Source organism: Rana temporaria, chromosome 2 (genome assembly GCF_905171775.1).
Source record: "Rana temporaria chromosome 2, aRanTem1.1, whole genome shotgun sequence".
Lineage (NCBI taxonomy): Eukaryota > Metazoa > Chordata > Amphibia > Anura > Ranidae > Rana > Rana temporaria.
In genome coordinates, this window is record NC_053490.1 from 366782046 (window position 1) to 366809119 (window position 27074).

General features: G+C 41.6%; 1 protein-coding gene across 1 annotated transcript in view; it reads right to left on the minus strand.

Annotated features, from left to right (window-relative positions):
* Window positions 1-1828: 1828 nt before the first annotated feature.
* Window positions 1829-27074, minus strand: part of LOC120927193 (protein pitchfork-like) — a 29694-nt gene continuing 4448 nt past the window's right edge. Inside the window, exons 2-6 of the mRNA XM_040337704.1 lie at window positions 9793-9935; window positions 7743-7841; window positions 4511-4644; window positions 4095-4212; window positions 1829-1930 (exon numbers count right to left, since the gene is read on the minus strand). Of these exons, the coding sequence (XP_040193638.1) occupies window positions 1862-1930; window positions 4095-4212; window positions 4511-4644; window positions 7743-7841; window positions 9793-9935 (563 nt within the window). The 3' untranslated portion in view covers window positions 1829-1861. The remainder of the gene's footprint in view (window positions 1931-4094; window positions 4213-4510; window positions 4645-7742; window positions 7842-9792; window positions 9936-27074) is intronic.

A 27074-nucleotide genomic window follows, 5' to 3' on the forward strand; every position in this document is an offset into this window, starting at 1 on the left:
TTATAATTTGCTTACTAGGCCACGCAGTATGAAGCTCCCACTCAAACAAGGCATGATCCACAATAACATTTTCATCTTTCTTCTCTGTATCTTCTTGAGGAGAACAGTCCTCTGAATATCACAGTGGTACCTATCCGCACACAAGGGCCTGAACAACACAAGCTTATAGCCCTGTTCAGATTAGGCAAGCCAGCCAATGGATTCTTCTATATTTGTATACTTCAAGCCCTGTGAGATGCTTGGGGCTAGTAACACACCACACAGAGAAAACTATATGCAGCCAAGACACTGCTGCAACATCAACTGCAGGATAACACTGTATGGCAAGCGGCAAACACAACACCCAGAAAACTCAATGGGTTTTTGGACAATGGACACACAAAATCAACCCTGGCTACTACAAGGAAATAAGGGGGTGGTATGCTCAAATTAGCACACATAAAGCAAATACACCAATGTTTCTAATTATGTCAATTACTGTTTTGCTCCATTTTTCTTCTGACATTTTGTTTTTAACTTTCAACATCAGCACGATGACCCATCCACAATTTCCCATAAAAGGGTACTTATTATTACTTTAAAAATATCCATATACGTCAAGAAAGGATACTTATAATAACTCTTGGGGAAGATTTACTAAAACTGGATTTAGCTCTGCATAGAAATCAATCCAGATTTTATTATTATCAAAGCTTAATTGAACAAGCTGAAGTTAGAAGCTGATTGGCTACCATGCACAGCTGCACCACATTCTGAGTGCCCCAGTTTTAGGCCCCTTTCAGATAGCGCATAATCTGTCAAGCGGATCCACCTACTCAGCCGGGGATCAGGTGACCGCTGAGCAGGTGGGCAACATGACACCGACACAGCCTGTTGTTCTCTATGGGGCGGTCAGATGGACTGCCTGTCTATCTCCATCCAACTGTCATCTGATCCGCCGGATGGATGGTGAACATATCCCCATCCGTCCGGATCGGTTCAGATGCCACCACATGTCCGCTGAAATCCGCCTCCAAAGAGAACAATGGGTGGTCTGATTGGGTCCACCTGAAAAACGGACAGGGGTCTCAATAAATCTCCCCCTATTTATACATATTGGCCCAGATCCACGTAGATTGGCGTAACACAGAGAGGCAAGCAGAGTATTCACAAAGCACTTGCTCCCTATGTTGCGCCAGCGTAATGTAAATTCTTTGGCGTAAGCCGGCCTAATTCAAATTAGGTGGAAGTGGGCATCATCCATTTAAATGAAGCGTGACCCCATGCAATGATGGGCCGAACGAACGGCGCATGTGCCGTCCCGTGGACGTATCCCAGTGCACATGCTCCGACTCACGTAGAATATACCCCCTAAGATACGACGGCTCAATGCCTACGATGTGAACGTAACCTACGCCCAGCCCTATTCACGTACTACTACGTAAACTACGTAAAATACAACGGCTGTTCCCTGGCCCATACCTTAACATGACTTACACCTGCTTTATGAGGCTTAACTTTACGCCGGACGTACGACTTACGTAAACAGCGTATATTAATGCACCGGGCGCAAGTATGTTTGTGAATCGGCGTATCTCCCTCATTTGCATATTAGATTCGTAAATCAATGGAAGCGTCCCTTGCGGCCAGCGTAAATATGCGCCCGCGATACGACGGCGTAGGAAACTTACGTCGGTTGGATGAAGCCTAATTTCAGGCGTATCTAGTTCTATGGGCACGGCGCATAGATACGACGGCGCACATTGACTTATGCGGCGTAAGTGCTACGTGAATCTGGGCCATTATTTTTATTATATTATCACAGAAAGCAGACACAAGACTACCAAAATGAATTATAAAGTCTTTTATTTGTAGAATTTGTTCAACTGTAGTACAGACTCAAATATGCCACTCTGTTCCTGTTTTTCCTAAATTCTTTATCTGTTGATAGCTGTAGAAGAAAGTAAAATAAACAAATGTGTTTACAATCATAACCAATAAGGAATACAGAATATGTTAATAATTAAAGCGGGGGTTCACCCTATAAACGCAAAAAAAAAAAAATGTTTTTCTTCTACCATAAAATCAGGCATTGTAGCGCGAGCTACAGTATGCCTGTCCCGATTTTTTTATCCCCGTACTCACCTTGTACTCGTACATCGAAGATACCGACTCCCCTCGGGGAATGGGCGTGCCTATGGAGACGGAGGATGATTGACGGTCGGCCCTGGCGCGTCACTCTCCCCAAAGACAGCCGGAGTAGGTCTCGGCTCTTCACGGCGCCTGCGCATAGCCTGTGCGCAGGCGCCGTGAAGAGCCGAGACCTACTTCGGCTGTCTTCGGGGAGAGTGACATGCCAGGGCCGACCGTCAATCATCCTCCCTCTCCATAGGCACGCCCATTCCCCACGGGAGCAGAAATCTTTAATGTACGAGTACACAGTGAGTACGGGGGTAAAAAAATCGGGACAGGCATACTGTAGCTCGCGCTACAATGCCTGTCTCGATGGAAAAATCATGTCAGTGAGGGTGAACTACCGCTTTAAGTCTATATAATATTTCTTATTTTGCTAAAAAAAGTTTTACTTTTCATACACATACAATGTATTTCAGTTGCCAAAAGAGTTTTTAATTGTATTTTTAAGAAAAGAGTACAAACTAATTTGTGAAACACACAGTATTGTATTCACAATGTTAAATGTTCTAGGACAGGGGTCTCCAAACTTTTGAAACAGAGGGACAATTTAAACTTTAGAGGGGCCTCACTGTGACCAGTGGGAGTGGAAAATACCCTGGCATTGGTGGGAGTAAACAATTCCATAGGCTTGGTGGTAAGTAGGAGAAAAAACATTACATCATTGGTGTCAGTGAGAGGAATAAGTGTCCCATCATTGGTGTCAGTTGGAGGAATAGTGTCCAGTTGTTGGTGCCAATGGAAGAAATAGTGCCCCATTACTGGTATAAGTGGGAGAATTTGTTTACCATCTCTGGTGTCAGTGGAAGTAAGAGTACCCCAGCTTTGGTGTTAGTGGAAGAAATAGTGGCTCATATCAGTAAAAAGAATAGTTTCCAGAGGACTGGATAAAGGCAAGCAAAGGGCCACATCTGGCCTACGGGCCACAGTTTAAAGAACCTTTTTCTAGGGTAATAAGTTACTAGAACCATATATGGACTGGAAAGTGAAGCAGGTGATTGTGAGTGATGTTGATATTGGGCTGTTGACTAACTGGTAATGTTTATACAATGTGTGGCTCCAGATAGTCAGGAGTAAAGCCATACCTCCCAACTTTCCAAGATGGGAATGAGGGACACCTATTGGAACAAGTATCTAGACATAGGACACACCCACTGCCACACCCCCTTAAAGGAGAATTGTACAAAAAAATGATTGGTTAAACCCACAGGTGCCTTTTTACCACTACTATTTCTTTACATTGGCTTTGTAAAATTTACAAATGCAACCATTTGGAAACTGGATGAAAGGTTAAGCACTGGGAAACACCATTTGAAAGATAAAAAGTGCATTTTATATATAACTATATGGATCAGACCAAAATGAGGGACAAATGAGGAGGAATGAGGGACAGAGGGACATTGTTCCAAATCAGGGACAGTCCCTCAAAATCAGGGACAGTTGGGAGCTATGGTAAAGCTGTGAATGTAGACTGTAATGAAGTTCCTGATATGGTAGAGGCGTCATACTGTAGAATAAGCTAGATGTTATAAGGGTTGTGGGTTTAAAGTAGCAGCCCTAAGATTTGTAGCGGGTTGGGTCAGAGACAAAGAAGCAAGAGTGAAAGGAGCGGAGTAGAAAGAAAACTGGGGTAATAGAAGACTGAGGATGGAAGCAAGTTTGTGGGGTGGACCCAGACCTCGCCGTCTGTTTCCATTCATTATCTGCTGAAAAGACTACTTTGATAAGCAGCAAAAGGTTTTCAACATTACGGAACAAGTCCAGTTGAGTACTATCTGTTTTGCCAATCTATTTAATTTTTCACATACATATCTGTGCAAATTTAGTAACTGCACATTTTTTCACTTTATCTGCTAGCAATTGGTGCTTCTTTCAGTAAAATAATATTTTTTGCAGAAATAAACGTACGGTAAATCAGTTACCTCTGATTTGAATGTTCTCTTCGGCAAAGAGGGCACAGAAGACCAATCAGGGGATCCAAATCGTCCAGGCCAAGACACCTTTCTGCCCTGCTCTGTGTAATGTTCATAGGTTCCTGGGCTGTAAAAATGCATTAGCACATTGCATTAGTGAAATAATAAATCTCCCCTCGCCTCTCCCTATGTACTTTAGAACTAAAATATGTTGATTACAAGCAAACACAGCAAACTACACATTTGGCATTTCATATAATATCACTTAATTATATGCACCTAAAACCCACTTAAAGTGATGTGGAATAAATAGGACAACCACCCGCTGAACTCATCTCTGTCAATGTATTATATTAAAAAGCAACACATGGCCTAACATGGACTACCAAGGCTGTGACAATAACAAACAAATAAAATTATAATACCTAGGATTTTGTGAGATATCTGTCATCTTGCCTGGAAATCGTACATCTTTGATACTAAAAGGAGCATAGCTTTCAGAGAATGTCCGCTCTTTGGCCCAAAATGATTGATACTCTGCCGGACTTGGTGTCTCCATCTGGAAAAAGCAAACCCTTTCATTAAAAATAAGACACATAGCTATAAATGTGATATAAAGATATATACTTGTAAATATGGTCAGCATTTTTGCATCATGGTTAACTTGGCACATATTTTGAGGGCAAATAAAGAATAGATATAGGTGAGCGTTTTGTCATTGTCACCCCAGCCCCCAAATAATCCTTTTGGTGCATTCACTAACACTGGTGTAACACCTGCCCTTCTGAAACTTTCCAAGTAGTAGATCACGGTGCAGTTTTATTAGGTATTTACTCACCTGAGTCTATTTAAGCCCAATCAGAATTCTTAAGCCCAGATGAAGGGGAAGGGGGGGGGTATATTTGGACCCCTAAACGCATGGGCTCTGAGTCAATTTTATCATTATATTACCTTGGACTCTTGTTTGTGGCTCTCACTGGATTGTATATTATGTGTGTGGGGTGCAGAATAATCCTAGACACTGTACTTTCCTTATAAACGGGGTTTAAACCAGAGTATTAGACATATGTTTATTAGTAAGAGAGTAGTGGCAGTCATTAACCACTTAATCACCAAGGATGTCCATGGACGTCCTCGGCTTTATGCGGTGATATCTGAATGATGCCTGCAGCTACAGGCATCATTCAGATATCGCTGTCTTCAGCCGGCGATCCTGTGCGTGATAAAAATGATCAAAGCGGCAGTTCCACGGCTTGATCGTTCTTATAGGCAGCGGGAGAGGACGTCCCCCCCTCCCACCGCCATCCGGTGCTTCTCCGGGCTCTCCCATGCCACCGGGGGCCCGGAGAGCGAATCGTCCGGTGCTGCTGGGAAGCATAGAGATGACTGGTGAACAGATGGTCACCAGTCATCTCTATGACCGTCGGAGGCCCGGGCGCGACGTTATGACATCACGCCCGGTACCCGGAAGTAAACAAAGCCGCAATCACGGCTGTCGGCATGTGATCGGTGATTTTTTTCACAGATTTCATGCTTGTAAGCCTGGAGGAGAGATGTGGGGTCTTATTGAATCCACATCTCTCCATAAAGAGGACCTGTCACAGTGATTCCTATTACAAGGGATGTTTACATTCCTTGTAATAGGAATAAAAGTGATCACATTTTTATTTATTTTTTTTAAAACGCCCCTGTCCCGGTAGTTTGTGTGCAGAAGGGAACACGCAAGCAAGTCCCGCCCACATATGTAAACACCGTTCAAACCACACATGTGACGTGCATTAGAATGTGTGCAACAATTCTAGCACTAGACCTCCTCTGTAACTCAAAAATAGTAACCTGTAAAAAAAAATAAAGCATAGCCTATGGAGATTTTTAAGTACCGGAGTTTGGCGCCATTCCATGAGTGTGCGCAATTTTAAAGCGTGACATGTTAGGTAACTATTTCTGATTAATTTTCTAGCAAAAAAAATGAGATGTTTACATGAAGGAGAAAAGTGCCAAAATAGGCCCGGTGATCAAGTGGTTAAAGTGAGAATTGCACATTGATGTTGCAGTTGAAACAACTTTGTACCTTAAAGGGGTTGTAAAGGAAATTATTTTTTTCCCTAAATAGCTTCCTTTACCTTAGTGCAGTCCTCCTTCACTTACCTGATCCTTCCATTTTGCTTTTAAATGTCCTTATTTCTTCTGAGAAATGCTCACTTCCTGTTCTCCTGTCTGTAAACTCAACACCGTAATGCAAGGCTTTCTCCCTGGTGTGGAGAAAGCCTCTTGAGGTGGGAGGGGGCGAGCAGGCAAGTCAGGGGACACTCTACTTTGCAGATAAAGAAAGGAGCTGTGTGTTAATGGGCGTCCTGACACTCCTGCTCGCCCCCTCCCCCCTCAAGAGGCTTTCTCCACACCAGGAAGAAAGCCTCTTATTACGGGGTTGAGTTACAGACAGTAGAACAACAGGAAGTGAGGACATTTAAAAGCAAAATCGAAGGATGAGGTAAGTGAAGGAGGACTGCACTAAGGTAAAGGAAGCTATTTAGGGAAAAAAATTTTTTCCTTTACAGCCCCTTTAATTCCCAAAAATATAATTGCCTTCCCGACCCAATGTGTCACATTTTGAGACAGAACTACCTGGTTATATTTTATAAGAAACTTTACAGTATACATATAATTAAACTGCTATATATATTGTGAGGGGTTAGCTCGGTAGCGGGATGTGTGTCCCCTTGGATGGGTCAACCACACACTGAATTTCTACAGACTGGCAGTCGAAGACGGTTGAAATCAAAGTTTCTGGTTTATTTTTCCATCTTGCTGGAAAACAATTGCAAGCATCCAAACAGCATAAACAAAATCAAACATAAAATAAATCCTAGCCACTCTGGGCATCTACCTTCCACACAGGAACCTATCTATGAAGTCTAACACAGCCTACTGCTGGGTAGACAGTGCTGGTCATACAGCACAAAACAATAGTCTTTTGATATTGATAACACAGGAAAAAGTCAATGGTCTCCTCACCTCATCATGAGACTTTCTGGCACTGCTCTCCTACTCACACAGCCTTAGGAGTGATGCAGCCAATTAGTGGTAATCCTCTGGGCTACTTTATAGAGGCCTTAATTGCCTCACTCTGAACAGCTGGAGTCTTCCAACGCCCTTAGACCTTGTCTGGCTCTTCTCGCAGCCGACGCCTAATAATGATTAGTGTATTGTCTAAGCAAGGCAGAAATGTATGTCCCGTTTGTGACAACACCCACAGATTTACCTGACTTCCTGTCACAATATATATATTATTACTACTCAAGAAATACCCGCTCATTTAGGGTTTGTTCACATCAGTGGTGTTGGACTGTGTTTGGCAGTGTTGTCCAATGCAAGAACAAGGCCATTTGCCCTTTAGCTCCAATTCACACCAACATGTACACCAATCATGCAAGACATGTTACATTTTGCACAGTGCAATTTTTTGGGGAAATTTAGAGAAAAAAATGTATGCGTTATGCATCAGAATATATCTGTTGTAGAGCATCTGGCATTCAGATCACTTGCTTGCCAAGGATGAAGAACAAATTAAATTTATTGCTAGCGCCCCTCAATTTGGGGTACACACACATAGTCATTCTCTATATCAGCCAATAAAATGACTTCTTTGACTATCACCTTTTCATTAGAGCTGAAACGTTTTGCTGTTCTGGCTCCCAAAGTGTACCCTTTTTTACTCATGGGTTTCCTGTTCTGAAGATATATCATGTTGGTAACCTGAAAAATAAAACACACCTGGTAATACAGCAGCAAATCGCAGCATTAAAAGAATCCAATATCTAAAAAAAAACTTCAAGGCTGAACTAGTAGACCCATGTCTTGGTACCATACTCTCTACAAAGCCAAAAATATTCCCTTAACACAAACTTTATTCAAGAAGAAAAATTTAGGTATTGTCTAACTAAAAAGCATTTAATGCCAATAAACAGCAATAAAGGAAAACTAAGGGGAATATTTAGTCTACAATTACTAACTTATCCTCCTGAAAATGCTAGTTGACCAGGCAGTGCTGATACAATACGTTTTTGCTTTCTATCTAACTGACCTGGAAAAAGTATGTAAATTAGGAGTAACCTCATTTGCTCATTTGTTTCAGGTCAGTGACTCAACAAATATTGATAGCAAAGACAGCCAAGCTACCAGCATTATTAGACCATTTTTCCTCCCTTTTTTTTTTTGTAAAACAGAAAGCTTTGGCCATATTAAGCATGATAACCATTTTATTATAAGTGTAAACTTATATATTATATATTATTGGGTGGGGCAAAACGCATCAGAGGTGTGACCTGAAACAAGCTGGGCTGAGGCTGCTTCTACTATAGTGACTGTAGGGTCCTGATGGTATACGGCACTTGGGGCTGTTTTCTTCCTTTATACTACAACAATAAATATACTATAAAAACAAAAATAAATCTGCGCTATCCAACTAATAAGCAGCCACAAACAATCTAGTGAAACAAGAAAGTGGTACAGTATACAAAAACAATTTTGTGGCGCTAAAAAAAAATAATAATCCGTGTCAACACCAATTGACAGTATGAGCAAGTGAAAAAGTCCATATGTGATGAAATGACGGTGGGCGGTTGAAATAAACTGTTGATAGATGAGTGACCAAATAAAAGATTGATTCCAAACACCACGGTGAATCAAAGTAAATGAACAGTGAAAAAAACCACCACCAGAAGCGGAGGCTAACCAGAGGTATTGAACCCAAATAAGCGTACGCCTAAAGGTCAATACAAGCTGAATGTAAATGGATGGAGACCACATCAACCGGATCTGGATTTAAAGTTGGGGGGATATTCTGAAGACATCACGTGCACAAGCACAAGGGGGAGTAACGGCAACATAGTGTAATACCGTAATAATGTTGAAATTTCATAACGGTTAAAAACACTTACAGTTATGTTGTAAAAATAGGACGTCAATAGAAGATAGCGCATGGCAGCAGCAGAGTCCCGACGCGTTTCACAAAAGATTGCATCATCTGGGGTAGATGATGCAATACCCCAGATGATGCAATCTTTTGTGAAACGCGTCGGGACTCTGCTGCTGCCATGCGCTATCTTCTATTGACGTCCTATTTTTACAACATAACTGTAAGTGTTTTTAACCGTTATTAAATTTCAACATTGTTACGGTATTACACTATGTGCCTTCGTCTTTTCTTTATGCACTTTGGATACGGTCTGATCGTCTGAGTTGCCGTTACTCCCCCTTGTGCTTGTGCACGTGATGTCTTCAGGATATCCCCCCAACTTTATATCCAGATCCGGTTGATGTGGTCTCCATCCATTTACATTCAGCTTGTATTGACCCTTTAGGCGTACGCTTATTTGGGTTCAATACCTCTGGTTAGCCTCCGCTTCTGGTGGTGTTTTTTTTCACTATTCATTTACTTTGATTCACCGTGGTGTTTGGAATCAATCTTTTATTTGGTCACTTATCTATCAACAGTTTATTTCAACCGTCCACCGCCATTTCATCTCATATGGACTTTTTCACTTGCTCATACTGTCAATTGGTGTTGACACAGATTATTATTATTATTTTATTTTAGCGCCACAAAATTGTTTTTGAATAAATATACTATACATTATATTAAAACTGAAATTATTTGTTTAGCCTTTGGTTGTAATTTTAGCTGTTTTCCATCTTGCTGACCCACCTCTTCATTGTTATAGCATCCAGGCCCACATTGCGGGCTCCCTCTGATAGGAGCTAATTCATTACCCAAGCGGTCTGGTGCACAGTGATATGGAAATTGTTTACGTTCCTGTGTGCTGCCGAAACAAACTTTCTTTAAGGTTTCTGGGGGGAAAAAAACACATTCCAGCAATATAATAAAAAATAAGCAGCAATGACCAGGTAACATCGTACTTTTAAGTACTATTTTATACAGACTTTTTTTAATTCTACTGTACCACTTCTTGTGCACTGAAGTCCACTGACTCTGTACTAATTATACTGCCAGGAAGTGTATAAATGTTCAGCTAGCTTGTTGAAAGAGCTGTATAGGAAATGCCACTTAGGTTTTGTAAAGTCAACAATAGAAAACTATTTGCATCATTGATATATAGTATGCATAAAGAGAGAGAACACTGGTATGGATTATTTGACAATTCTGTGCGAATCTGCTGCCACCACTGCAGTAGGAATCCCTCATATACAATTTATATTGGACATAATAAATTCTCAATTGCTAAATACAGTATTTCACAAAAGTGAGTACACCCCTCACATTTTTGTAAATATTTTATTATACCTTTAAAATGACACTAACATCCACCAGCTCCGTGATGTCATCATGGAGGAGTGGAACAGAACTCCAGTGGCAACCTGTGAAGCTCTGGTGAACTCCATGCCCAAGAGGGTTAAGGCAGTGCTGGAAAGTAATGATGGCCACACAAAATATTGGCACATTGGGCCCAATTTGGACATTTTTACTTAGGGGTGTACTCACTTTTTTTTGCCAGCGGTTTGGACATTAATGGCTGTGTGCTATTTTGAGGGGACAGAAAATGTACACTGTTATACAAGCAGTACACTCACTACTTTCTTCAGTGTTGTCACATGAAAAGATATAATAAAATATTTTCAAAAATATCCCACTTTTGTGAGATATTGTATTTGTTGGTTTAAGAAACTTGTCTGTAGTGCATGTTTAAACCTTAATAAATAATAATGTGTTATTAGATTTTTACGCCAGGAGTATATAATGAGTTTGGCAATGCTAAAGAAATGGTTAAATAACGCATTACAATTTAACTAAACCCATAACATTTTAGACAACTAAAATGTACTGGAGATTTTAGGCGACTAAAATACAACTAAAACTAAAATGGCATTTTAGTCAAAAGACTATAACTAGGAGGGCGTGGCTTAGCAATGGCCGAGTTAAGACGTGCACTGAAGGAGCTCCCGGCCTAACTTGCCCTGTCCTGACCACCAGCTATCCTTTCACTCATGTGGCCACGGCATGAACACCCCTAAATGCTAAAGGACACGATCAGGGACCCATGGGACCGGCCATCAGACCTCGCAACCTGGAATCCGACACTTCTTCCGAGACACACAGAGGACCTCACCAGGCACCATTGTAGTCGTGCCTCATGGAGTCCGCATGGAGTCAGCCAACACTGCGATGCAGGTGGCCTCCCCGATACCCTCACCCGCTTCAAACCACCTCACGGAAACCCCTGCTGACTTCCAGCCAGATATGGCCGGCCCCTCACAGAGCCAGAGCCAGAGCAGACTGGATGATTTTGCAACCCTCCCCATGAGGGCAAATATTAAGGCCCTGATCCTACGCGTTGAAGAGACACATAGCAGAGACATCCAGGAGGTGAAGACGGAACTGCAGACTATCATCAGTCGTGTGTCCACCAGGGAGACTCTAATTACCTCACTGGAGACCCGAGCACAGGAACGGGTGCAAGACACGCACACAACAGAGGCACAGCAGCTTCACCTGGAAGAAATGGAAGACCGTAGCCGTCGCAACAATCTGCTGCTGGGGGGGACTCCCGGAGGCCACAGGTCCGGAAGATCTAGCGGAGACTGTCATGGACATATTCCATAGACTTCTGGGGACCCCACCTCCCACGCTGGAAATTGACTGAGTGCATCGCACCTTGGGCCCAAAATCCACGGACCCTTCTAGACCCTGCGATATCCTCTTCCACAACAAATAAATTAATAAAAATGTGTCCTGTTGTACGTGATAAATCAATCAATAAATCAATAGTAAATAATAAAGTCCCATTGGTGCAAACAAAGATACAACATCAATGCTCGAATTTCCTCTAGATATATTTCTTGCTGTGATACAAAAACCATCTTCGGTCGTGCAAACTTAATTGATCTTCCACCACCTGGATAATTAGTACGACACCCAATGTGCACAAGTAGTAAATTGTGCTTACCAGACCTGGTTAACCTCTTTAATGAAAAAGACGGTCAGATGCGCTTGAGCAGGATAATGCTTGCAGACATATAAATGGACTGGAGCATGTACGATACCTCACCCTTGGAATGTTGAGATTTTAGAACATGGAATACAAACAGAGAGCTTCCATAGTGCAATGCTATTTTATTAAAATGGAATAAAAACACCAGCCAATTGGCTACTCACATAAAAAGTGCCCTTCTCCCGACACTGGGGCTACAAGCTTTGATAAAAAACACTGGCTCTCCCACCTCCGTGTCGGCGTGCATTCCACCAGCTGCTGACACTATACAGACAATCGGGAAGTGATGTAGGACATAGTACACGTGACCAGGTTCCGCCGCCGACATACGTTTCGTATAGTTACGTTTTCATGGGGCTTACCTGGTCACTAAGCATCACGGTATATGTAGTCTAAATAAAGGGAGTGGTTTCAGGTCCACACCTAATTAGCTAATCGGAAGAGAGAAGCCTCATTGCCGGTTTACATTCCAGTTTCTCTACAAAGGGCTGGCATATTATAAATCGTAACATAATCTGTTAAAATTGTAACATAATCTGTTAAAATTAGCATCTTCAAATCTCCACCAAGATAGGTAAACATTAAAGAATCTCTCTCCTTTTCGCTATATTATCTCCCACTCTCCATAAGCTAAATGATGTAAGCTGGGAGGAAGATTAAGGGACTAATATAGATAGACTCCTTCAAAATCATAAATGACAAAAAACAGAGTTAAAATATTAAGTACATCACATAAAAATGAGTGTGAGTACACAAGAATTTATAGGGAATGAAAGTTGTCATACCCTAATTCATGACTAAAGTGGATTTAATAGATCCATTGCATGATAATAGATTCGGCAAATAAAAAATGTAGTAGTCAATAAGTGTATTAGTGGGTTTCTCAAAGAGGAGAACCCACATCTTACCACTCCAATAGTAAACAATTGAAGGAAGTCTTAAGGAAAAATGATAGGGACCAATGAATTAATCATTAGACAAAAAACAATTGAGATCGAGTTCTATATTCATACCTCTAGACTGCATACTCCGCAATTTGTACAGCCATCTGGTTTCATTTTGGGAAATAACTTGTCTCATATGGGTCCCCCTCCAGTGCTGGGTTATCTTATCTATCCCATAAAAGGTACACAAACTGGGATCACTATTATGATGACTTTTGAAGTGTCTAGACACACTGTGGTTGGGGAACTCCTTTTTTATATTCGTCAGGTGCTCATTTATTCTTGTTTTAAGTTTCCGTGTCGTCCGACCTACATATTGAAGTGGGCAGGGACACTCCAAAACGTAGGTGACATGGTCGGAATCGCAGGTAATTAAAGGTTTGATTTTAAACTGTTCTTTCGTTACAGTAGATTGGAAGTGTGTCTTCTTCTTCGGATCTCCCAACCTCCTAGTAATTTTGCAAGCCTTGCATCTAGTGCAATGGTGGAACCCGGCCCCGTCCAGAAAAGTGCCCAGTTTCTTAGGGGGGTCTGGTACATTACGGGCAATCCGATTTCGCAATCCTGGTGCCCGCCTATATATAAACTTGGGTTTGGAGGAAATAGCGGATTGCAAATCTATCTCGATACGTTACGCCGCCGTAATTTATCTCGTCCGGCGTAAGCCCGCCTAATTTAAATGGGTATGATGTGGGCGTGTTTTATTAAAATGAATCGTGACCCCGCGTATTTGACATATTTTTTGAACGGCGCATGCGCCGCTCGTGAAAAATCCCAGTGCGCATGCTCGAAATTACGCCGCAAAGCCTCATTGGTGTCAACGTGAACGTAACTTACGCAAAGCCCTATTCGCGAACGACTTACGCAAACGACGTAAAATTTGCAAAATTCGACGCGGGAACGACGGCCATACTTAACATAGGATACGCCGCATATACCCCTCATATAGCAGGGGTAACTTTACGCCGGAAAAAGCCTAACGCAAACTACGTAAAAAAAATGCGCCGGGCGGACGTTGGTTTCTGAATCTTGGATTTGAAGATGCTAATTTTAACAGATTATGTTACAATTTTAACAGATTATGTTACGATTTATAATATGCCAGCCCTTTGGAGAGAAGCTGGAATGTAAACCGGCACTGAGACTGCTCTCTTCCGATTGGCTAATTAGGCGTGGACCTGAAACCACTCCCCTTATTTAGACTACATATACCGTGATGCTTAGTGACCAGGTAAGCCCCTTGAAAACGTAACTATACGAAACGTATGTCGGCGTCGGCCTCGGTTAAAGAGGTCAACCAGGTCTGGTAAGCACAATTTACTACTTGTGCACATTGGGTGTCGTACTAATTATCCAGGTGGTGGAAGATCAATTAAGTTTGCACGACCAGAGATGGTTTTTGTATCACAGCAAGAAATATATCTAGAGGATATTCGAGCATTGATGTTGTATCTTTGTTTGCACCAATGGGACTTTATTATTTACTATTGATTTATTGATTGATTTATCACGTACAACAGGACACATTTTTATTAATTTAAAGTTGTGTAATTACATATTACTCTATAGCGCCCCCAGTACAGTTTTTAGCACACATCAGATAGAATTTACATACACTTCATCACTTTCTAGGGGAGCAGCTTAGCACACATTGTGTGTTTGGGACCTTTACATGGGCACCCAAATTATTGTTTAATAATATATCTAAATATTTTTTTTGGCGCGGAATTGTTTTTTATATTTGCACTGGATGTCCTCTGCTGCCTACACCGCTACGCACAGAAAGAGATCATCCTGCGCAAGGCCTGCGACCAGGGGGACATCGATTTCGATGGAGCACATATGCAGATACTCCCAGATCTATCCAGAGCCACGCTGCAACGGCGTGCTATGCTGAAACCGGCCTTGGAGATTGCAAGACGACACGGCTGCACATATCTCTGGGGATACTCTTTGGCGGTGATCATCTGCACAGAACAAGCCTCATTCATGCTGCAAATGCCAGCGAACCTCCCAACACTGTTCACCTTTTTAGGAGCGGAACCGTTCAAGGTGAGAATTGGCTGCTGAGGATCCTGAAACCAGCGGGCTGTTCGGGCCCCACCGTGGGTAGATCAAACCAGCCTGCCCGCTCTCAGAGGTCTCAGGGGCGAACCCGCGCCCTGTCCAACATCGGGTCACGTGAGTCATAAATACTCCTTGCAAACTCTATTACCTGTTTGTGCATAGGTTGACCATGTCTTCCCCTGCAGACATGCTCCCCAGGCAAACACTTTCCACCACTGTTTATTACCCCCTCATCAGCATGCCCCCAGCCACCTAGACTGGACAGGGGACAGGAGACTTTGGCGCCAATCCGGCCTGCCGCGCCACTGCCCTCACCCCCCCACCTTGCAGCATGGGACCTTTACGCTGCTTCCCTGGACTTTGGATGCTGCCTTTCACGCCCTACACTGGTCCTCCAGGAACTGTTTGGGGCCTTGTTGTTTTTTGTTGCCCTCGGTCACTCCTGGAGGAACCTCATGGGGGACAAAAATGCAAGTGACCCCCCCTACTTGAAGAGACTCCAGAACTTGGCAGCTAGAGACCCCCACCTGCGGTTGCACTCCCTATTCTCAGCCCAGAAGTTAGCTTGAGGCACAAGCATAGAGCAGAGGGGGGACTGAGCTGAAATGGTAAGCACTGCCAAACTGTGGTGATTCTTGGAGCCCCCCCAACTGGCTGAGAGCTACCGTGTATGTGAAATGTCACCACTGCCTTTCTGTACTTAATTTTGTGTTACAGGTGCGCTCGAGACCAGGCTTGACCAGCCCTCATGGTTACACTACCCCCGGCAACACCAGGTGGAAAAGGACACACAACAACCTTTATAGGGGGCATGTGAGTAGATGGGGTGGGGGGGGGCACATCATGAGAACGCAGAGGGTGGGTCTGTGGGTATAGAATTGAGTATATGTGATTGTACGATATTATTATTATTTTATTTCTTATGGTTGAACTTGATGGACTTGTGTCTTTTTTCAACCTGACTAACTATGTAACTATGTAATAGAGGGTGGGTCCTTGAGAGGGTATGTTGGTGCCGGATCCTCACAGGGTTCTGTATAGACATAGCTGAGCAGTGTATCCTAGGGCTGGGTAGCAGAGTATCTGTATAACCAATTAGGCATGTGCCACATGGGGGAAATTACAATACCACTGCGGGAAGCTAGGGGGGAATAGAACCGAGAGCAGTTGAAACTCTTCTCCCTCGGGTTTCCTGTTAATGCCCAACTGGAAACGTCACAGAAGAGGGGTGGACCATACTGATGGGGGCAGCATGGGGACAACTGCCTAAAATATAATATAATCATTTAATATAATATACTGTAATTTCTTGTTTTAAAAGTCAACCTGCATATTTCTGCTGTTTTTTTGTCTATGGAGTTTTGAAAAGTTTTGTGGCACCCACGGGTCCTATGTGTGTTATTATTATTATTTTTATTATACCTGTATACTGTAACAATTGACATCTGCCAAGTGCCCACGACAGCACACTCAGCATGGGTCGGTGGGGTTGGGAAGGGCCTGGGAACCTCCCAACGGCTCATGCTGAACACACTCCCAATTAGGCCAACGCTCACAATCCAGGTTTTACAGGAGAGTGTCATGTTAGAAATCCAGCCACGCTGGTCAGTGCCTGCTGAGGTTTTTTTTTTACCTTCAGCAGATGCTTTTCTCCCCCCCTGCAGGACTGTTCACCTTCAGGGGAGTATGGGAGGGAACAGATTTGAGATGAGGTTCCGATCAATGGGTGGTGCTTGAGTTCGGCCGATAGTGCCAAGTAGCATCATGGGGCTCTACTAAGAGGGACCGGGCTTTGAGTTTGCTCTATTTGTATGCGCGAATATCCGGTAGTGCAAGACCACTGTGTAGTTTGGGGAGGACGAGTAGTTTGTTTGCGAGCCGGGGTCTTTTCTTGGCCCAGATAAATTCAGCGAATACAGATTGCACCTGCTTAAAATAGGATGTTGGTATGTGGATTGGTAGGGCTTGCATAAGGTAAAGAAATTTTGGGAGAATGGTCTTTTTCAGGATATTGCAGCGGCCTAGCCAGGAGTGCAGGCCCGTGTGTCATTGGTTCAGTAGTTAATTGTTTTTAGTAGTGGTGGGAAGTTAAGTTCATAGGGCCAGATTCACAAAAGGGATACACCGTCGTATCCCTGTTTCTATCTATGCGACTGATTCATAGAATCAGTTACGCATAGATATCCCTAAGATCCGACAGGTGTAATAGTCGGGTATGCAAATTAGGAGCTACGGCGGATCCCCGACGAATTTTCACGTTCGCTACGTCGCCTCTAGTCTAGTTTCCTGTCGCAAAGTTAGTCGTCGTTTTAGGTGCCCTAACTTTAGTCAGCAAACGTATTGCTGTCTAAAGTATGGCTGTCGTTCCCGCGTCGAAATTTAAAAATGAACGTCGTTTGCGTAAGCCGTCCGGGAATACGGAATTATGCTACGCGCGTCGCCGTTCGAAAAAATGACGTCATGGCGCGCAAAGCACGGCGGGAGTTAGGAAACGGAGCATGCGCAGTAGGTCCGGCACGGGAGCGCGCCTAATTTAAATGGCACACGCCCATTTGAATTGGCCCCCCTTGCGCCGGAGGCCGCGGGCATAGTTTTCATCGCAAGTGCTTTGTGAATCAGGCACTTGCGATGAAAATTTGCGGTGGTGTAACGTATCTAAGATATGTTACACCGCCGCGATTCTACGTGAATCTGGCCCATAGAGTTTTGAGAACTGTTGGGGGATGTGTGTGCCCAGGTATTTCAAGGCGGTGTTTGTCCATTTCAGTTTAAAACTGGATTGGAGATGGGTCAGCTGTAGTGGTGATATCCCTACCCCAATGGCCTCTGATTTGGCAAAATAGATTTTTAAGTTGGAGGGTGCCCCGTATGATGCGAATTCCCGAAGCAGGTTTGGAAAAGACTAGACATGTGCACTGCCAAAAAAAAATCGTTTTTTTCATTTATGTTATTTTCTTTTTTTTTATTTCTTCGGAAATTCGAATTCAGGAAAAAAAAAAAAAAAAATTTTCGTTTTTGTTTTATTTGTTTTTTTTATTTTTTCGGAAATTCGGGAAAATCGAAAAAAAATTTTTTTCCGTTTTATTTGTTTTTTTTGCTTTTTTCGTAAATTCGGGAAATTCGGAAATTCGTAATTCCGAATTTTCGGATCTCCGAAAAAAGCAAAAAACAAACAAAATGGAAAAAACGAAATTTCCGAAAAAAAACGAATGAAACGAAAATGATTTTTTTTTTTCGGAAATTCAAAAAAAATCGTAAAATTTCAGAAATGAAAAAAATCCACAATTTCGAAAAATTTAACAATTTCGAAAAAAACTTTTTTTTCGAATTTTTCATTTTCGAAATTTCGAAAAAGAAAAGTTTCAAAAATTCGAAAATGAAAAATTCGAAAATTCGAAATTTCGAAAATTAGAAAATTCGGAATTTCGAAAATTATAAATTTCGAAAATTCATAAATTCGAAATTTCAAAAATTAAAAATTCGTAAATTGGAAAAATAAAAAATTGAATTGAAAATTTCGAAATTCGAAAATTAGAAAATTGAAAATTTCGAAATTCGAAAGTAAAAAATTAGAAATTTTGAAATTCGAAATTTCGAAAATTCGAAAATTGAAAAATTCGAAATTTGAAAAATCGAAAATGAAAATGCGAAAATTAAAAAATAAATGAAATTTTTCAATTTTCTAAAATTGAAAAATTCGGAATTTCTAAAATAAAAAAAACTAATTTTTTTCCGAATTTCCGAAAATTCGAAAATTAAAAAAAAAATGAAAAATTGGAAATTTCTCAAATTGAAAAAATCGAAAATAAAAAATGAAAAATTGGATATTTCTAAAATTCTAGATTTTTAAAATTAAAAAAAAAAAACAATTTTTTCGTACTTCCAAAAATCCGAAATTCGGAAATACGAAAATTCGGAAATTTAAAAATTCGGAAATACGAAAATTCGGAAATGAAAAATTCGGAAATTCAAAATTTCTGAAGTCCGAAAATTCGGAAATACGAAAATTCAAATATTCGGAAATTAGATTTTTCGGAAATACGAAAATTCGGAAATTCGAAATTTTCGGAAGTCCGAAAATTCGGAAATAAAAAATTAGTGAAAACGAAAAATTTGAAATTAACGAATTTCCGAATTTTCGGTAAACGAAACTAAACGAATTGCACATGTCTAGAAAATACACCGTTGGGTTTGTGAGTGAAAACATCAGGTCGTCTGCATAGGCTGACACCTTATGCTGGGTTTGTCCTATCTGAATTCCTGAGATGTTTGGGCTCAGTCTCACGTGACCTAGAAAGGGTTCGAGGGATAGTGCAAAGAGGAGGGGCGAAAGTGGGCATTCCTGCCCTGTTCCGTTAGTTATTGGGAACGAGTCTGAAATCACTTTGTTAGCCCTGACTCTGGCTGTCGGTGCTGTGTAGGCCGCCGAGATTCATCCAAACATGTTGCTACCTATTCCCACTTGTTGCAGTGTTGTGAACATGACATCCCAATCGACTCGGTCTTATGCTTTTTCCGCATCAGTGCCTATGAAGACACTTGGCGTTTTGGTAAGAGTGGCCGAGTAGAGTAGGTTCAGGACCTTGGTGGTGTTGTCCCTTGCCTCCCTGGTGGGGACAAAGCCTACTTGATCTAAGTGTATCAGGTGAGAGAGATGGAGTTGCAGTCTGGTGGCTATGATTTTAGTTAACAGTTTAAGATCAGTGTTGAGTAGGGATATTGGTCTGTAACTCCCGCATTGAGTCAGATCTTTCCCTTCCTTGGGGATGATGGATATTTGGACCTGTAGTGTAGTGCCATGTAGCGTGCTCCCTATCGCCAGCTGTAGTTCTGGCAATGTAAAGGGGTCTTCTAGGAGGTCACGCGTTTCCGTTGATAAGGTCGGCATTAAGAAGGTAGCAACATATTCCGACAGTCGTTCCGGGGGTGGGTGTGTCGTGTTCAAGTTAAAGAGGGACTTGTAATAAGATTTGAATTCTTGAGTAATTTGTCGGGGTAGGGCTGCTTTTTTGTCGCTGCTTTTTTGTCCCGTTGGAGAATGTATACATGGTATGTAGGATGCCAGTTTCTGAGTGCGTAAGGATTGAGCCAACAATCTACCACATTTATTACCCAATTCGTATATCTTTTTGCGGAATATCTGAAGCGCCGCCTTAGCCTTAAAGGTGAGCAGGTCAGTGATCTGTGCACGAACTGTGTAAAGTGAAATTCCGCGCCTAACTATAAATAAAAATATATATAAATATTTATAAGTGTATACAAATATTTATAAGTGTATATAAATAAATTATAAGCTGCTCCTCAATAACACAAGTGATATGTGGACATGATAGAATATAAATAGAGGGCGCTAGGCCCATACAAAATAAGTATAGTGCCGTGAAAAAGTATCTGTTTAGCAATGAAATTGCAACATAGATAACACAAATAGTATATAAATAAGTCCCAACAGTTGCAGTCGGAGCTGCACTTGAAACCACACACAGTGAATTCAAATATGATCAAAAAATAAAAATAAAATAAAACAGTGAACAAAGTCCAATTGTATTGATACAGTAGTTCTGTGAAAGAAGAAATGCCACCACCGCTTCTGTATAATTTTCAATTCCACCCAAGGTGCTTTAGATAAAGTTTGCTCTTACCAGAGCTCGTTGACCCCTTTAATGAAAAAGATGGTCAACTAAGCTTATGCAGGATTGTGCCTGCAACACATGGAGATACGGACAGACCACTTTGCAGATTCAGGAACCTCACACGGGATTGTATGCAAAAGAAGAGAGGCCAGGAAGCCAAATAGCGTGATACCGTTTAATTTAAAATTTTAAAATATACATAAAAAACAGCCAAATGGCTCCTTACATTGGGGGGTGCCCACCCGGCACTGAGGCTGCGGACCTGTCACCGCTCAAAGCGGTTCCTATAGTGGGATTCGCTGGGGAATGAAAGCCGCCGCTCAACATATATAACCAAACGATCTCTCCGACAGTCCAAAGCACGGGGGGTACGTCACGTGACCAAGCTGCCTCCGACGTACGTTTCGTTATGTTAACGTCATCAGGGGGGCGTGCCTAGTCACAAAGCATGATGGTAAATGTAGTCGAGAAAACGCAATGATTGGTGGACTGAAACTAATTGCAAATACAGCCTCGGTGCCGTGTGTCGTCCATAAAGTACAACACCGTAGGTAAATTACATTACATTAAATTAATCATATTGAACAAGAAATTAGAGAGATGCACAAAAGTTTAGGATTGCCAAACAACATTAATTCAAGAGTATTACACTGTTGAAATACATATTAGATAAAATACATATCTCGCATCCCTCCGGACGTGCAGATTCAATAATCAGTGCCAAAAAACAATATAACTTAACTCCACAAAAGTTAGATCGTGGTCACTAGAGGTGATTAATAATGGAAAATCAACTTAATTAAACCAAAAATAAATATATATAAATATAAAAAAATATATAAAAAAATATATATATATAAAAAAATTATATATATATAAAAAACCGGACTCAAACAGGGTAAGAAGGATTATCTCACAATAATTAGTGATGTATCACAAATGTCACTGGATCCCTCCGGACATGTAATGTGGGTGAATAGAGATTATAAAAGTATTCAAGATGATTGGGTCTTATCTACAATTAGGGCATGGAATACCTAGATATAATGATGATCTCTAAAAAAAGAAGAAGAATCTCACTAATTGGGTAACCCCAGCCGAATTCCAACGTGCAAGAATAAATTATATAAATAAAACCATTGATAAATATCTAACAATCCTAAATTGTCACTAGCGACTATAGATTATTAAATAAAGAATAAATATAATTAGAAAAATTTGTGCATAAATAACCCAAATAAGGAAAGGGAGATGAATTAGAGGGATAAGGAACTGGAGACTGAAAAGAGGAGAGAACACTCAATCATCGGTTAGAAAACAATTGAGGTCCAACTCCACATTCAGTCCCAAAGGTTGCATGGTACGTAATCTGTGTACCCATTTCATTTCGTTTTGGGAAACACTCCGTAACATATGAGTGCCTCGCCAGTTCCTTTTGATTTTGTCTATGCCATAAAACTTACATAAACTAGGGTCACTTCCATGATGATTGGCGAAGTGTCTTGAGACACTATGGTTAGGGAAACTTTTTCTAATATTTGTTAAGTGTTCGTTAATGTGGGTCTTAAGTTGGCGAGTGGTCCGGCCAACGTACTGTAAATGACACGGGCATTCGAGCACATAGGTAACATGATCAGATCCACATGTGATTAGGGGTTTGATCTTAAAAGATTCGCCTGTTACATTAGAACTGAACTCGATTTTTTTCTTTTTATCGCCAGGATTCCGTGTAGTTCTACACGCTTTGCACCTGGTGCAATGGTGAAAACCAGATCCATCCAAAAAGGTCACCAATTTCTTTGGTGGAACAGGAACATTGGGAGCTATTTTGTTCCTGAGGCCTGGAGCCCTCTTATAGATGAACTTTGGCACCTTTGGGATGGATGTGATCAGGTCTTTGTCTTTCCTCAAAATATGCCAATGTCGTTTGAACACAGCTTCTACCTGTCGATATTGCCTATGAAATCCACTAATAAAAGGTACTTCATTTTTATACTCTTTTCTCGGTTTGGGGACCAATAAAGATTGTCTATCGAGAACTGCCACTTGATTGTACGCTTGGTTTAGTGTAGTTTCAGAGTAACCTTTTTCTAAAAATCTAGTGGTTAGTATGTTAGCCTGAGTCTCAAAATCATCGTTATTATCACAGTTCCGTTTTAACCTCATATATTGCCCTTTCGGGACTGCTCCTATCCAGGAGGGATGGCGGCAACTATGAGTGGGTACAAACCCATTCCGGTCCGTAGATTTAAAGTAGGTAAGTGTTTCAAATTTCAAGTCATTCTTTTTGATAGTAAGATCCAAATAGTTTACCAGAGTTTTACTGGTTTCAGCTACAAAGGTAAGTCCATAATTATTTAAATTCATTTGGGCTATAAATATCTCGAGAGATTCCTCAGAACCTTCCCAAAAAAGAATAATATCGTCGATGTAGCGTTTGTAAAAATGCAAAGATTCTGGTCTGTTTGAAAAAATTGTCTCATGTTCCCACTTGTTCAAAACAATATTTGCGACACTTGGAGCATATCTAGCTCCCATTGCTACACCGCCCACCTGATTAAAAAATTGATTGTTGGCCCAAAAGTAATTATTTTTCATTGCTAGTTCAAGTCCCTTTATCAGGTAATTTATTTGTACCTTCTTTAGCTTAGAAAATTTACCTAAAGCCCATCGAAGGGCTGTTAGGGCATCAGAATGTCGGATATTTGTATAAAGGGATTGGATATCCACAGTAGCCATAATGGTGACTTGGGTGGCTGGTAAAGTTTGAAGTGCCACAATCAGATCCCTACTATCTTTTAAATAAGATGGACTTGCTGAAACTAGTGGTTTGAAAAAACCATCAAGGTACTCTCCTAGACGGGAAAAAAGGGAACCTATTCCACTAATTATCGGTCGACCAGGAGGGTTAACCTTGTTTTTATGGATCTTAGGTAGAGTATATAAGACTGGAATTTTAGGTGCATGTAGGACAATGTAATCCGCCTCTTTAGGGTTTAGGATACCTCTTTCTAGTCCCTCGTTAACCCAAACGATAAGCAAATTTTTCAGCTTAAGCCAAAACGAAATGAAATGGGTACACAGATTACGTACCATGCAACCTTTGGGACTGAATGTGGAGTTGGACCTCAATTGTTTTCTAACCGATGATTGAGTGTTCTCTCCTCTTTTCAGTCTCCAGTTCCTTATCCCTCTAATTCATCTCCCTTTCCTTATTTGGGTTATTTATGCACAAATGTTTCTAATTATATTTATTCTTTATTTAATAATCTATAGTCGCTAGTGACAATTTAGGATTGTTAGATATTTATCAATGGTTTTATTTATATAATTTATTCTTGCACGTTGGAATTCGGCTGGGGTTACCCAATTAGTGAGATTCTTCTTCTTTTTTTAGAGATCATCATTATATCTAGGTATTCCATGCCCTAATTGTAGATAAGACCCAATCATCTTGAATACTTTTATAATCTCTATTCACCCACATTACATGTCCGGAGGGATCCAGTGACATTTGTGATACATCACTAATTATTGTGAGATAATCCTTCTTACCCTGTTTGAGTCCGGTTTTTTATATATATATAATTTTTTTATATATATATATTTTTTTATATATTTTTTATATTTATATATATTTATTTTTGGTTTAATTAAGTTGATTTTCCATTATTAATCACCTCTAGTGACCACGATCTAACTTTTGTGGAGTTAAGTTATATTGTTTTTTGGCACTGATTATTGAATCTGCACGTCCGGAGGGATGCGAGATCTGTATTTTATCTAATATGTATTTCAACAGTGTAATACTCTTGAATTAATGTTGTTTGGCAATCCTAAACTTTTGTGCATCTCTCTAATTTCTTGTTCAATATGATTAATTTAATGTAATGTAATTTACCTACGGTGTTGTACTTTATGGACGACACACGGCACCGAGGCTGTATTTGCAATTAGTTTCAGTCCACCAATCATTGCGTTTTCTCGACTACATTTACCATCATGCTTTGTGACTAGGCACGCCCCCCTGATGACGTTAACATAACGAAACGTACGTCGGAGGCAGCTTGGTCACGTGACGTACCCCCCGTGCTTTGGACTGTCGGAGAGATCGTTTGGTTATATATGTTGAGCGGCGGCTTTCATTCCCCAGCGAATCCCACTATAGGAACCGCTTTGAGCGGTGACAGGTCCGCAGCCTCAGTGCCGGGTGGGCACCCCCCAATGTAAGGAGCCATTTGGCTGTTTTTTATGTATATTTTAAAATTTTAAATTAAACGGTATCACGCTATTTGGCTTCCTGGCCTCTCTTCTTTTGCATACAATCCCATGTGAGGTTCCTGAATCTGCAAAGTGGTCTGTCCGTATCTCCATGTGTTGCAGGCACAATCCTGCATAAGCTTAGTTGACCATCTTTTTCATTAAAGGGGTCAACGAGCTCTGGTAAGAGCAAACTTTATCTAAAGCACCTTGGGTGGAATTGAAAATTATACAGAAGCGGTGGTGGCATTTCTTCTTTCACAGAACTACTGTATCAATACAATTGGACTTTGTTCACTGTTTTATTTTATTTTTATTTTTTGATCATATTTGAATTCACTGTGTGTGGTTTCAAGTGCAGCTCCGACTGCAACTGTTGGGACTTATTTATATACTATTTGTGTTATCTATGTTGCAATTTCATTGCTAAACAGATACTTTTTCACGGCACTATACTTATTTTGTATGGGCCTAGCGCCCTCTATTTATATTCTATCATGTGCACGAACTGTGTCAAGCTCAGTAGTTAGTGCTCTGGTCTGGGTCTGTTTGTGTTTAGTTTCCAAGGCCTGTAATTTACAGAGAAGTGTGTTTATTTTTTCAGTCCTTTGGCGTTTGATACTCGCTCTGTGCTTGATGAGCACTCCATGTATCACTGCCTTGTGCGCCTCCCATACTTTGCTCAGCCTCTGTGTGATGGCTCACTTACCTCTCCTCCTGGCAGTCAGCTGGTGGCCTGATCTTATGCCTCCCAAGTCCTCTCCTCCTGTGTGGTCTTGGCTTCATACCAGGCCTAGTGGCAGGGCACCCCGAGAACTCCACAATATTCCGTCCTGAGGTGGCAATAGGACCATGGATCCAGGGTCGGTGTTCTGTCGAGAAGTGCCCGCTATCGAATAGTGCCCGGGACGAACTGCGCATGCGCCATACGTAATAGCACAACAGCTTATTTTACGATCAGCTGTTGTGTTGGTGAGACGACACCTGCGCAAATAGCTGACTAAAGAACATTTTCAGTCTGATTGTGCCTTGCGCTGCCGAGGCACGTTCATGTAGGTGAGGGGCGGAATTCAACATGAAGGGTGTGGATGTTTTCAATGATGGCCAGTGCTGCAAAGATGGTAGCGGAATTTTTAACGATGCCCAAACAAATCTGCTAAACAAATATTTATCTGCTATTCTTCCTGGAGGGCCTATTTAGCTAGCTAAATGTTTAAAATTCTGCCCCCATCTTTGCAGTGGCCATCCTTAAAAACATCTGCGCCCTTCATGTTAAATTCCGCCCCATGAACGTGCCTCGGCACAATCTGACTGAAACATTTCTTCAGTCAGCTATTGTGCGCATGCGCCGTCTCGCTGAAACAACAACATCATAAACTTAGATGTTGTGGCATTACATACGGCGCATGCGATAAAACTAGGCGGGCGGGCGATGGGTGGATTCTACCTCTGCTCTGCTCTCCTGTGTTGTGTGCGCTGGGGGAGATGTGGGGGAGTGGAGATGGAGAGAGAAAGCTCCCAGCCGCTGCGTCCTGCCACATCACATGTCACACCCACCTAGGATTGGCCCTGCCTGCGGGCCATTTGTAACCGGTCAGCGCCCCGTAAATGGCCTGCGGGCTGGTACTTTGCGACCCCTGCCACAGACTAACACACTTCTGGTGAGTAGTCCGGGAGACAACGCAGAAATTCACAGACCGTACCATCCCAGACGACCCAGCATTCTTCCTCCTCCATGTGTCCAACATCCCTGTTAGGGTTTATAAGAAGTCCGTTATTTGACACTTGCTGGATGCAGCCAAAGCTTGCATCCCACTCCACTGGAAATCTCCACTCCCACCAACCGTCACCTTGTGGCTCCAAAAAGTGGAAGCCATTAAACACATGGAAGACCTTATCCTCACAGCACAAAATAGGCAGGAGGGGTTTTCCAAACCCTGACAGCTGTGGAACATATTCATATTCTCGGCTGAGGGCCAGGCGTTACGAGATGCCACCGTTGATGTGTGAACACACATGACGCAGTACATTGTCCCCTGTGTCTTACCGGCGGTAATGTAGCACTCCATAGCTATA